A 14,784-nucleotide genomic window follows, 5' to 3' on the forward strand; every position below is an offset into this window, starting at 1 on the left:
GACACAATTGGCAACTGCACACTAACCGGTGCTGTGCTTGTAGATTCATATTGTTAGGCAATCCCACAGAGTATTTGTGTGGTGGGACTGACTACTACCCTGGCAGCTAAAATGTTTGTTTGCTGAGGATGAGATGAAGGATCCATGCCGGGGGACAAGAAACTTACACGTAAACGCACAAACAGATCCACAGATATTCAGTCAAACACATAAATCTGTGTACTTAACTACACGGTACTACACACAGAGGGATACAAGGTTTTATCTTCAGGCATTCGAGCAAGCACGCAGCTCTTTTCTAACCTTAAGGAACAACATAGTATGAGCAGAGAGTAGAAGTAGGAATAACTGGTATACACACAATGCGATTGACACAAAAAAAACCAGATCTGTGTAAGTGAAGAAAAACATCTACTCTGAAAACTGCAGTAATAACACATTTATTCTCTGGTGATGAGTGGCATTCCTTTTAGAAGTAATTTCAGCACAGTTAAAAAGCAATCTCTTAGATTATAGTATTACCTAATGATAAGAGTACGCAAGAAAACTTCCACATAAAATAAAATAAATTTTAAAGAAAACATTGCCATGACCTTACCTATGTGTTACAGTGTCCATCCTACCATTCATCTACTTCTGGAAATCCTGACTTAACCTGCAGAGCGAGCTGTCATTGGCAGCACCTCTTCAATCACATGCCCAGCACGCAGGACTATTAATTCCCCTCAGAGTGACAACTCAAGCTGACCTAAAAGCTATTCGCTGCAGTTTCAGAGATGCAGCAACAGCAGCAACATTTTATCCCTCTGGCATAAAATGATGCAAATACTGCCACATGAAAACTCTCTGCCACCTCACTAACTGACCTTAACAAGCCTGCTAACGCAACCATATCCACGAGCTCAGCAGAATGCCTAGAAGTCATGGACGGAAGTAACAAGTAAGAAGAAAATGCAGTGGCATGGTTACAGTAACAGACTGCTTATTTTAAAAAGTAACTAAATAACAACTAAGTAACTTAATAACTTAAAGTTCCTACTTCACCTCGTCTATCACATTCACAAACTTGGGTGTCAACGCCGCCTGCCCACCCAGCCAGTGGCCAACAATACCCTGCCAGCCTTTTATAGCTGAGGGGTATAAAAAGTAATCTGAGGAAAAGAGTTTCTCCTTTTTCTTTTTCTTCAACTGCAAGTGAGTTAGCATCGCTTTATTTGACCTTCATACATTTAATAAGCACCACCATAGTAGGTCAGGACTCTTATGACTCTAAGTCAAATATTTCTAAATTGGCCATCTGTGTTAATCCTCAAGGATGGATGGATGGATGGATAATCCGTTTAGAGCAAGCCCATGTTAAAATAAAAATATTCATATTTGGCTGAAGTGTACCGAGACTCTGATAAGTATCCACATTTTCTCCCACCCCTAGTAACCAGTAGTACAACTCTTTATCTAGGCTTTTCAGCAATCAAGGCTAATGAGCACTGGTGCTCTAAAGACAACCAGTTAACAAAGCTGGCGCAGCAGTGTTACAATTATATTAGTCTGTAAAAATTCACTCTCTCATTTTTGCCATTTTACAAGCTGCATGAGACAATTTCCTTGCCTTTGCCTAAGATATCAGCTGTAATTCAACAGGACCTCTATGTCAGCTATAGAAATAAACATAAACTGAATGCCAGGTTTGTGAGACATGAGGACCTTATTTTAAAATAATCCCATGCTATAGCACTGTTTGGTCCATTTACATTAATCTGTTGTTAGGTGGTTGCCAGGCAATGTGATTGCACCATATTAAATCACATATATCATTCAAATATAAAAAAAATTTATAAGGTGTTACAGGTGCAAAGATCCTAAAAATTGGTCAATTTAGCCTGTTAGTGGTTGGTTGCTGGGCAACACAATGATGCCTTAATATCTAATATAGATTAGAACCTTCAGGGTCCCAATATATATCACTGTGTGCCAAGTTGATGGTGCAGGAGGTCATGACCACAGAGCCAGAGATTTGCTGTATTATAGAAAGATACTTTGCAGAAGCCATTGTGAGTAGTACCAAGGTTCATTATTTCAGAGCCACGTGGCATTGTTTTACCAAGACGCCGCAGTCTCATTAATAGTCTGAACAGGCGGCATGTGACGGCTTAGAAATTAGATTAAATAGCACGAGGTACAAAGCTGAAAGTGTCAAAGCAAGCGTCGGCTCATTTAGTTGCCCTAACTACTTTAATAGTTCCGACTACTCTGTTAGATAGAGAGCCAGGTGCTGAGTCAGTACCACAAAACTGATAATAATGAAGCGCTGCAACTGAATATTCGAGCTTCAGCTCCTCTTATCAATATCTGCTAAATGTCCTGTAATCATGATTCTGATTCTTTATAGAACTGTGGGTTGTGCTGATTGCATTGTTCTGTGCAATTAGCATAACTGCAGCCACCGTGCCATAAGCGTGCACACATGAACACTCGCTCTATCGTCCCCGTCTCTCTGTTAGCATTTTCTCGGTCTCTCAGCACATCAAGCAAAAGCTCGTTAAGTGTTTATAGATCCACCACGAGTCAAAGGGAATCCACCGTCCAGGAAATCCTTCTTAAATCCTTCACCAAGACTCACAGCTTGCATCAGATGAATCTTTTATGAGGATGCTCATCAATACACTGGGACTGTATGTCTCTAAGACACTCGGCACAAATAGCAGGGTCATGCTCTTGCCACGCACTCACACACACAAACATGCCTCAAAGCATACCAAAAACGAAGCAACAGAAAGGGACACAGAGAGAGAAAGGATGCAAGGAGCATCTCCCTGGACAGAGAAACAACTTCAACTTTACTCTTAGCAGCACAAATATAAGGAAAAATTAACTCTCTGTCTATACTTTAAATTACATACACTTTTTCCTTGCATGTCTTTGCAGTGCACAACGGGAAGCTTTTTCCTTATCCTCCTGTTGCTTGGGGAAAAAAGTCCAGGTTTTTAAAAAGGGATGAGAAAAATTCTGCTCTTGGCAAGAAGTGGGAGGGGAAGACGTAGTGAGATGAAACTGCGAAAAAAAAACTGTCTGGCACCACTCAGCTCTTCCACTCAGCTCCATTCACTTCAAAAAGCTATACCCTGTACCTCCATTTGAATAAGAATGACCTAGGGCTGGTTTTGCATGAGGACAGCTAAGAAATTGCATCTCTCATCATGTGCATGGAGAGTACTACTTTATAGTTTTTGAGAAATCAGCTCGGTTATTCAGCCATGCAGCCCATGTGCAAGTATACATCGTGATGATTGAAGAAATGCAAGGATCCACACTAAGGCATCGTAGAGAAACAGCTGACTGTCACTAAAATCAGGCCTATGGAAAAATATCCAGTTACTGAATTGTTGATGGCACCTGCTCTATTATTGATACAGTAAATATTTTACCAGTCTAGACAAAAAAAAAAAAAAAAAGACTGCCAGTCATGTCTGAATTTTCTTGGACAAAAGGATGATGTTGTAGGCACGACTACACTGATTTTCTCTCTCTTTAATCCAAACGCAATCTGTATAAACTGAACATGTTTATTTTCACTGATGACAAAAAAAGAAGAGTGCATGTAGAGTAAATCAAAGATGTTTCAGTGGCATGGCAGCCTTTTTCATCCTTGTTTCTTCTTTGCTGTAATACTTTAGTAGCGAGTATCACAAGGTGTAAGGTTCTCCTTTTACATTTTAGATTTTGGAAGTCTCATTAAAAACTGATGAACGCTGAACGCTAAGTCTAGCAGATTGTTTAGTAGAGCAGCAGCTCAAACCAAGGCTGGATACAACCAATTCCACAGTCATATTTTTGTCACATTTCACAGTGAAAGAAGAAGGCATCAAAACATTCTGTGTGTGAAAACCACACAGGCATTATAATGTACAGAGAGCTTGTCAAGCCTATGCAAAATGTGCAAGTGAGTCATTTTCAATGCAGTAAATATAAAGAGAGTTATAAGGAACATGTCTCATCTCTTATAAGCACAGCTTTTTGAATAAATAAATACATTTTAAATCTATGTCTAATCTAATCTACTTCATGTTTTTAGTGATCATTAGAGTTGCTACTGCCATCTGCACTGAATAAATCAAGAATACGTGGGCTGTTCCCTTCATGTGTGTTGTTTAAATGACTGACAGGTTTGAAAGAATAGGAATGCTAATACTTCTAAAAAAAAAAGAAATATATGTTTATCTGTTATTTTTTGTTATGTGCAGAGACACATTTAACCTTTTTGTGTATTTTTGCATATTTTCTGGAATCCATTCAACCTGCTGCAACAATGAAACGCCTAGAAACAAGCTCCACCTGTGCCAACAGCAGTGACATAAGCCAGAGGTGTGCGTTAGCTGGGTTTAAGTTTGCACAGCATCAACAAAATTGGTTCCTGCCCCTGCTGAGCATGCTCAGCTGGCTCTCCCAATCTCTATTAATGGGAGTGTTTATGAGGCAAACAAACTTTAATGGCCAGTATCTTGTTCTCATTTGTCTCCAGTAAGGGGGGCAAATTCCTCAAAATATTAATGTTTATTCTAGCTTTCTGAATTAAACTTCAAGCACTTCAAACCACTGAGAGAAGTTGTAAACCCCAAATTTAAAAAAAAAAAAACATGCTAATAATACTGCTAAGCAATAAAGAGAGGCTATGTGTGCTTCGTAAAGAGGTAAAATTTAAACAAGTAGGCAGGTACAAAGTTTTTTTTTCTAGTCTTCTTGCAATCCGGTTGTTCAGTGATGACGCGACGAATCCTACTTCCGGGTCTAAAGTAGTCTGCGTTTAATATGGCTTTTGTGTTGTTAACATGTTTAATGTTATGTATTTTCTTCTATTTGATCTCAAAAAGCTCCTAAAACAGTCAGTGATCACTGTTGACCTCCCTCGGCTTTTATTACCGCTAATCATTTATTTAAGCTCAGTTTTTAAAACCTTAGGGTGTAACTACAGCCCAGCCCATGCAGCAGTATATGAATGACTAACCTCGTATTGTGGATGGATTATCTCAGTTGTTCTCCTGGCTGAAGTTTGGTCCTTTTACAGCATCCTGCCATGCGATTACATTTGTTCCTGACCACCGAGAACACTCACGGTAACTTTTATCGAGTGGAAAAAAAAGTTAGCTTGTTTATATTATGCTAACGTAGCTGTGTCGCTAGCGGTCACGCAGCACATCATTATATACCAGCTAGCCCAACTTCAGTAACCCTACAAACGTTACTGCTGTTTAGTTTTCTGTCTTCATTAATGCTGGAAGTGATAACAGAGCTGTACGTTTTAATTTGTTTCCAAAACCCCGCAGTCAGGACATGCTATATTGTATTTAGATAGAAGCTAGCGAGCTAACTCCCTGCTAACTTCTAACTCCGTTAAATGTCATAAATTCCGTTTTCATGGATGCCTGGATGTTAAACTCAATTGTTACACCTGGTAGAGCAGAACGCTGATCATTTTATTAAAGATGAAAGACTTTAGACAGTTTTTCAACTCTCAGTAATGCCACAGTGATCGTTTGATATATGGACCTGCAGCGGAGTTTAGACCCAGACACGGCTAGTGACGTCAGACTGAACAACCGGATAGGAATTCTAAAACTCCCATGAAAAGTCAAATTAAAACATGCTAGTAAATCCATCCGTCCCTTCTCTTCCGTTTATTGTTATTAAAGTTGCGAGGGAGGAGCTCGAGCCTATCCCAGCTACCAGATTGCGAGAAGCAGGGTACACCCTGGACAGGCGTCAGGCTGACGCCTGTCCATGGGGCTAGCACAATAATAAATCAATTTGAAATAATATTCAGAATAGAATTGTGGGTGGTTATTAAAGCTTAGCTTTTAATGTAGTCCACAAAAGTTTCCAGTTTTTCTGAGATTAATCAGAAAAGCCATGCACAGTGAATCTTAATTTCTTAAGTTTTAGATGCTTACCTGGCTCGTCTAATTCAGAAGAATCAATCTCTGTGCTAATAAACTGACAAACTCTGTTATTTTAAGCTTAGTTAAAATAACAGAGTTTGGATCTGGTTGAATAGTCATTTCAAAAATGTACTGACGATATTTTAAAGACTTAACTCCAATACCCAGGTAGCTTAGTAACCAAAAAAAAAAAAGAACATGGCAAAAATGACTTTTAATGTAACAGTGTTAAAGCTTTTCATAGGATGTGAAAATTTAAGAGAAAACACAAAGACTTGGCAGCAACTCTGTGCATTGAGGCATGTAGAAACTGCTGAAGTTCAACCTGAGCATCAAAATGGGAAAGAAAGCTGATTTTAAGTGACTCGAAATGTGGCGTGGTTGCTGTTGCCAGAGAGGTCAGAAAGTGCTGATCTACTGGGATTTTCCCAACATTCCCAGCCATCTCTGGGGTTCACAGAGAATGGTCTAAAAGAGAGGAAGCGAGCGGCAGTTCTCTGGGCGTAAATGCTTTGTTGATGCCAGAAGTCAGAGAAGAATGGCTTTTAAGAACATGACAATGAGTTCAATGTATACCACAGTCGCCAGATCTCAGTTCAACATAGCACATTTGGGATGTGATGGAATGGGAAATTCACATCATGGACGTACCCCCAACAGATATGCAGCAACTATGTGCAGCTATCATGTGAATATCATGTGACCAAAATCTCTCAGGAATGTTTCCAGCACCTTGTTGAATCTGTTCTACAAAGAATTAAGATATGTTTAAAGGCAGGCTAATGACTATACAGAAATAAACTTCTAACACAGAAGTTTTAACATTTTATTCTGTGTTACTGAACTCAAAATTATAAATATGCATCCTTACAATATTGGTGATTTTTCTCTAAAACAAACTTGCATCTAACTTAAAATACGTCCCCAATGTTACCACATCACACAGACATACACACTGTGACACGAATGACCCACACGTACACACTGTTAGTTACTCGTTGTGTTATATATGCAACTTTTCAAGATTGCTCTGTACAATTTTTCACCCAACTTGTTACTGGCACAGCGGTCCCAGGTTGCAACTGAATTAGCACGACTGATCACCAAAATATGTCCCAGCTGCTCTGTCAGTCTTCTGGCACTTCCCACTGAAGCCACTGTTCCACCACTTCCCGACTGAGGCCGGGGAGCCATCCGGCCGAGCCGACTAACCCCCACCCCCAAGTGGTACCCCAAATACTGTACCTACATACATCCAACTGCGCACTTCGGGTTGGCAATGAGCCCCTGCCTCAGACACTCCAGGACCCCAGCCATCCACTGCACATGCTCCACCCAGGTGTAACTATGGATGATGGATCATTCAGGTAGGCTGCAGCATATGCAGCGTGTGGATGCAGCACCCGGCCCATAAGTCACTGGAAAGTGTCTGGGACTCGAAAAAAAAGAAAATTGGAAGTGTGGCAAAATGGTACAAACTGTACGGATTGGAACATGCTGTCTTTTCCTTGGACTCTGGAGACAAGGGAATCTGCCAGTAGGCCTTGGTTAAATCCAGTGTCTGAAAAAGGGAGCAGTGCCAAACCAGTCCAGGAGCTCGTCAACCCAGGGCATGGAATAAGTGTCAAACCGTGACACTTGATTCCTCTGTGGTAGTCAACACAGAACCCTATAGACTATGGGGCTACACCATCCTCATCCTCATGAATGAACTTACGAATCATGAATTTTAAAGTCTTATTCAGCCAATCCACCAGCCCGTCAGTCTGAAGGTGGTAGACGCCAGTCCGAACTGATTTAATGCCCAGTAATTCATACAGTTCTTTTACTTTCGAGACATGAACGATGTGCCATGGTCAGTCAGTATCTTTTCGGGATGCTGACTCGAGAGATGACCTGAAACAGCACCTGTGCCACACTGTTTGCATAAATGGTCTGCAGCAGCACTGCTTTGGGATATCACGTTGCATAATCCACCAGAACTAATACAAAGTGATATCCACCAGTGAAATGCCCCGATGAGGTCCATGCCAATGCGGTCATATGGGACCTCCATTAATGGTAATGGGCACAATGGTAATGGTAGTGGAAAACCACTTCCCAGCAGCTTTTAGGCACCAACTGGATGTGTTCATCTTCCGTGCAAGTGTCACGGCTCACTCGATAAAGCCTATCTGTGATCAACACAAAATGCAGGTAGGTCAGTGCTGCGTCAGGGAGCGCCACTTGGCCATTAATTCTTATCACCTGTTCTGAGCTAAGAGTTTCATCACAAATCCACTGCCTCACAACTCCTCTGCAGCAGAGCCGCAGAACACACACACATTTCACACACTTATTTATGTATTTATTTATTGAAGTCATTCTCACCACTGGGCTCTCCATGATGCCTTTGAGGAAGATGAGGTCCAGGTCATTGGCAGTTGTGGAACTTGTGCTGTCACTCAGTGTGTCCAGGGCCTGATGCATGGCTATACAAACATCAAAAAAAGGAAAAAGAGAGAAAACACACAAAAAAAAGAAAACAGAGTTTATCTCACTCTACTACTGTGCTACCTTCCACTGCTACCCATGGGAAACAGACTGAACAGCTCACCTCAAAGACAAAGGGAGCACATATACAGTAGCTCATACTTCATTCGTGAGTGAAAGAAGTCTGGAGGGAAAGTGAGCAGAAGGGAGGAGGGGAGGAGGGAAAGGAGGAGCAGCCTCACATCCTTTCCCAAGCAATTTCACCTCTGTCAGTCACTCTGCTCTTAAGTCTGTCACAAGTGGCAGTATCTTTCTCCCACAACTCCCGACTTCCTCCTTCCCTCTCTCCTACACATAAGTTCGCACACGCACACACACACACATTCACACACTAACTCGCTCCAGCTATACAACAACACAGCTGCTGAAGTTGCTCAGCGAATAAACATTTTTTTCCATCAGAACACTGTTTTACAACTTGGATAAGAATAGATTTTAATAAGCCATAACTCAGCGGTCTCGTTTTGAAATGAACTTTCTGGCTCGTGGAGAAGCTTCAGTGAGAAACATGAATGCATGAATGCTCCTCTCTCTCTGTGATGTAAACTCAGACTGCTAAACCCTAACCAATCAATCAGCAGCCGCAATGAGACATCAACAATTCGATGGCGGTCAGAGAAGGTTCAGTCTATCCTTAAAGCATTGCTTTCGACTTACACTCTGACTCCTACTGGGAAGCATTAATCACAGCAGACATGGCTGCCAGAAGAGTGGGTATTTTCGCTAACAGGGAACAGAAATGGTCTAAGTTGGTAAACAGACACTAAGGCCTTTGTGTCAACCCAACACCGGTTCTTAATGTTCGAGATACTGGCAGAGCAGTGTCCCTGCACATATCCAGCATGGCTGACTTCAAAGCTCTCACCACCTCAAAGGCTCATATTAAGATGTGACTGATCAAATAACAGGGCGGCTATTTCCTTTTGTGTTAAAAGTCTGTGTCCCAGTTTCCTGGAAAAGGTAGAAGACTGAGCGTGTTCTTACTCTGTTGAATTAAAAAACCAGAGCCCAACTAATACAGCATTTTTAAGACTGGTTATTTAAAAATTCAACTTATCAGTCACTATGTTTTTCTTCCAGACACATTTAACAGATCCCTAACATTTGTTATGTATGTGCTTACTAGGAGAATAGGACAATGCAACTTAAAAGAAATCTTGTTTTATTGTCACAATAAGTTGCGGATGATCTGCTAGCACCAGCTGGCAGTTGTGTTTATGGCATTTCAAATGCCTGTCATTAACAGGGAAGTTGCAGAGTGCCCTCTAGTGGACAAACAATGCCACATCAACAGTAATTACACGATTGAAGGGTGTTTCTTCACGTTTTTAATTTTTGTTTACTGGCTGTTATGAACGCAGATACTGATATATCTCCCATAGTTAACATCAGCTGATATAATAGCTCCACCAATCGAATGATCAGGCTAAAAATAAACAAACAAGTAAAATAATGAGAGAGCTAATACAGCTATCTAAAACGAGAGCTCATAAATTCTAAAGTAAATCGAATTTTGTTGTTAACAACAGCAGCAACAATGCAATTAATTGGCATAAAACGCATCGATTTATTCTTGTATAACTAACAGCCATACTTTTGTTAAATATATAATTTTACAATATATGCCACACCATATAACAGAACTCTGCAGACATTAACACCACATTAAATCTGTCCTAAAATAAAATTGATTTTTGATTTGATTTTCCACCTTCTGAGCTGTGAGAGCAAAAAGAGCTACAACACAAACACGTGTAATAAAAAATAAACCAACATAAAACAGTAAATACATTTATCAGTGAGCCAGGAAATATCACATAATAGAAAACTTCACATTTTTGTTGCCCCCCTGAAAGCCTGATAACAATGCATGCAGCTGCTCCATTGACATTACACAATAACAAGAGTCTTAAATAATTTTATTAACTTACTTAATGCTATTTAATTTTATTTTTAATGCTTCAATGCTTGGTTCTGGCTTCACTGCACACTTTTTATTGATCATTAACCATAAAAATTTAGGTGTCCTAGTTTCATTTTAGTGAAGTGAAGCTCAGCATGTTCGCTAATTCATTCAACTTAGTTCCATATTTTTCCAAATAAAACTGGCAAATGGCTTAACAGTGACAGATTTGAGATATTTAGAGAGTAGCCACAAACCTATTTTTGGTCTACTTCTGTTAAGTATTATTAAATGCACACTTGAAATACTAACAAACACATTGAGAGCAAGCTGTTCTTGTCTCTGCCTATAGCGAGAAATAAAAGGTAGAAAGGAAGAAAAGAAGACAACGGAAGACCACCTCAAAGATTACACAGTCCATCCGTCCTCTTGCCCAACAATTTCACAAGTAAATTAAATTAATAATTTCACAAGTCTTCCGCAGTGGAGTCTTTTTTCTCTTCCCTTTTTCCCTCTAACACCAGCTCTGCTCCAGCAGGAGAGTTGCCAAGTTTGCGTCTGGCAGAGAATATCACACCAGCAGGCCTGGTTTACAGGTCCTGCATAATTCTCTTTAATCATTGCAACTGTACGCAATTGTTGCTGTCACATCGGCCCTTTCCCCAATCTTAGTTCATCTCTGCTGCGCCCAGACACGTGTGAGGATTTTTATTTCTTTTAGTCACATGTTTCACTTCCATCTTTTTTATCATCTTTTCTAGCTCTCATCCAACTTGTCACTGGCTGTTTTAATACACTTACACATCAGCCACTCTAACCATCCTGATAAAACAGACAGCTGCTTTACCAAAGCGTGTCAAAGATTTTACACAAAGTCACAAAAATATCACAAACTGGAAATGGTTTTGACTCACATTTAGGCACAAAGGAACCATCAGAAAGTGTGAAAAGGGCCAACGTTTAATAATCACACTGCGGAGTATTACTGGAATACATCTATTATTCAGAGAAATTATTAAAAATCCAACTTGTCCTCTTTGGGTATCGTTGCCTTTCTTCTATGTCCAAGTTTATGCACATAATTCATGATGTATAACAAGCACTATAATGTAATAAGCACTGCTTCCCCTATTTTTCGTGGTGTGCATCAAAGCAAATATCACAGAGACGTGTCCACAGAGATAAATTTCACCCACCCAGAAGAATCAGCCACCCACGTGGTGAAATCCATATTTTTTTTAAATCACAGTGGCTTTTATGTTGTTTTTTCCTCTTTTCATTTTGTGTTCCTTTGTGTTTTATGTGATTTTCTTCACAGGTCTTCAAAAATCTCTCAGTGCTCCTCTTATATACAGAACACATGTTCAAAGTACGGCAATTTTTCTTGAATGAACTGCAAAATCTGCTTCTAGTTACAAATGTTTGACCCTAGTTTTTTTCTTTCCCCCCTTCCTACAAGTGACATTAACAGTGTTCGCATAATAAATTATAGTGCTATAACAATGTAGTGTAGTAGTGTTGTCACTGTAGTCACTGGGTAACAGCTTGATTGGTCTTTCCTCTGGTGCACGACCCAACAGGTCTACTGAAGCAATACGAGATCCAGCAGATCTATCACAATAAAGTCCTTGTTAATAAATGTTCACTGTAATGCTAAATGACCACAGGGCCTGGTAGGAGTTTGTTTTGTGTTAACAGTGTAGTGCTGTACTATTAACAGGGAAATGGGAGCACATCAATATGAGAAGTTGTACATATTAGGCTCAAACAGAAGGAATTATAAATTAAAGTCTTTAATAAAAGCCCCCTTCAAATAAAGGCCTTGATACTTTCTGCAGGTGAGGTAAATAAAAGCTCTAGCTACTTCTGTGGAAGAAACAAAAAAACCCACATAAATTAGACACTCAATCCGTCAACGAGTCCAAATTACATTCACAACAGGCCTGACAGTCGTTTAGTCTGTACTCAGCTTAAGATAAAGTATTCATTGGCTTCTTTTTATACTGCAAGCTTCTCTTTCAAACAACTTCCTGTTTAGCATTCAGGTGGAATGTTTCATCTTGTACACCACCACTGTCACAGCAGTCCTGCCTTGCAAAAACCTGCCATAGAGCTGCAGCGTATTACTGAATGCATCTCTCTTCTGCTCACGACTCATTTCAGATTGAAGTTGCGTGTCGACATTTGTGTATTAATATGCTACGTGCCTTTTTTTTTTTGTCCGTTCTGGGGGCCTTTACAGGTGAGAACTCAGGTGAAAGTTATTTTTCGCTTCGCTGAATCCAAATTGCCTCTACCACACACTGGAACTTGATACCATTACGGAGCTTTCATTTAGCAGGTGAGGGCTTAAAAGCACAAAGGGGGACTCAGGTGTGCCAACAGACTTAACCAGCTACAAGCACATTATGCCCTCTACTCAATCTACTCTTCCAGGGAAAAAAAGCTTCACGCTTGAGCAGATTTTCTCTTTGGAGCATTTCACTATTTTACATTTGCTGGATTTATGGATAAACTCCTGAAGAAGCAGAATATTATGAGAAAACCTGAACATTTTAAGGAAGTTAAAATGGAGTGATGGCTGATTTTTAATATAGGTTTAGATGAAAACCCAGTCTACAGTAGTTAGCAGCCAAAAAATTGAAAATTATAACATGCTGTGGTGGCTCCCTGCAACCGCCTCTCAACAAAGATTGCCAAGATACTGCTTGCCTGCCTCTGCTACAGCAGGGGACGTGTAATTAAAGGAAACTAAATTAAAGGTGCTTTTGTCTGTTAAAGCCTCATCCGAGCGCCTGCTCACCTCCAAGGAGAGTTACAATTAAACCCAATGTCACGGACGCAGCCAAACAATCTGGGCTGTTATTGTTTGCGTTTGGAGCACAGCAGGGTGCAAGGACCTCTCAGTGAAGGTTATTCTGTTGCTATGGAGCAGCAGGGAGAGGGTACACAGAGGGACTGCGGGAGGGTGGAAAAAAAAAAAGGAAGGAAAATTTGTGGGAGATGCAGATGTGTTGTTGTTTCACTATGTGGAATCCTCACGGGGTATTACAGTACTCACAGAGGAGTACAGTGTGCAGCTGACTCTTTACTCCCAGTTGTTTCTAGCTGTAAAAACAGTCTGGTCTGCTTAATACGCCTGAGATACACAATGTGTTTTAGAATGCAGAGCCAGATGAATAAAAGTCAGTTAAAGGAGCTCTTTTGGCAACAGGTAATGAGCAAGCAAGTAGGTTATTTTTTTCTAGCAAATAGTAGATGTGATATTTAAGGCATCATCAGCAACTAATAATAATAATAATGGATTGCATCTATATAGCACTTTTCTGGAGACTCAAAACGCTTCCACATTCACACACTGGTGTGAGGCAAACCACAGTTGTAGCCACAGCTGCCCTGGGCTGCCATATCGCGCCATCAGCCCTTCAGGCCAACACCAGTAGGCGGTAGGGTGAAGTGTCTTGCTCAAGGACACAACGACGAGGACAGACAAAGCTGGGGTTCAAACCAGCAACCTTACAAGATACATAAGGATAAGGTTACAAGATGAGCTTCCCAACCCCCTGAACCACGGTCGCCCTAACCCTAGTCCTGTGTCTTTTTATAAGACTGATCACCTCTTAGACCCCTGACAGCCAAGAAAAGAAAACAAGCAACAATATTTTTAATAGAATAGAGTTAAGGGTAATGACTAAGACCTCACAGGGTTAATTCTACTTCAAAATATGGGCTTTTTTAATTTCAAATGTGGATTGAAATTCAGTATAGCTTTTAAAAGGACACTTAAAGTCCGTATTGGCAAATGCCTGGCAGTGACAAATCAGGGCACTTGCACTGGATGAGGTAAATGTTTAGGTTCTCAGTTTGCACAGCCAGTAACAACACCGGCTTTGTCCCGTGAAACACAGACAGATTCCTGAAGAAGCTCATTGATATTCTCATTGTCTCCTGGAAGAGCTGCTAGAAGTCGCTGCAAGTTGCTGGAAGTCACCTCTATAAAAAAGAAAATACTATTTGGCCTTGAAAGACATTATTAAATACTTTTATGTTGCTTTTAGATTTGATTCAGTTCCCAGCTCTCCAGCTAAATATAATTAACTATCAATCCCTCAGGTAGCAAAAGATAAATGTTTAAGACACTGGTGGAGAATGATATTGGATTGGAATATATTCCATGCGGTGTGTATGTGCTAGAACTGATGAATCGTTAAGGCCGAAGCATTCTATGAATTTATCCCAGTGCAATGGGATTCATGAATATTTCCAACATGACACAGTGTTGCAGCTTGAAGCCCTCTGAGTGCAATCAGTCTGATGAGATTCCTTCAGGAACAACAACACAGAGCGTACAAACTACAACTAAAGCAAACAGAATGAGCACACAGTTGGGGCACGCGCACTCAACTCTGAATTATT

General features: G+C 40.4%; 1 protein-coding gene across 6 annotated transcripts in view; it reads right to left on the bottom strand.

The window, feature by feature from the left end:
* Window positions 1-14,784, bottom strand: part of mpp2b (MAGUK p55 scaffold protein 2b) — a 47,103-nt gene that overhangs the window by 10,363 nt on the left and 21,956 nt on the right. For 5 of the 6 annotated variants that reach the window (XM_080873133.1, XM_080873132.1, XM_080873135.1 and 2 more), the window contains one exon: window positions 8,304-8,404. The exons of the other annotated variant lie outside the window; for it this stretch is intronic. In XM_080873133.1, the coding sequence (XP_080729259.1) occupies window positions 8,304-8,404 (101 nt within the window). The remainder of the gene's footprint in view (window positions 1-8,303; window positions 8,405-14,784) is intronic. 6 annotated transcript variants of the gene reach the window in all.

Source organism: Rhamphochromis sp. 'chilingali' (genome assembly GCF_963969265.1).
Source record: "Rhamphochromis sp. 'chilingali' genome assembly, chromosome: 22".
NCBI lineage: Eukaryota > Metazoa > Chordata > Actinopteri > Cichliformes > Cichlidae > Rhamphochromis > Rhamphochromis sp. 'chilingali'.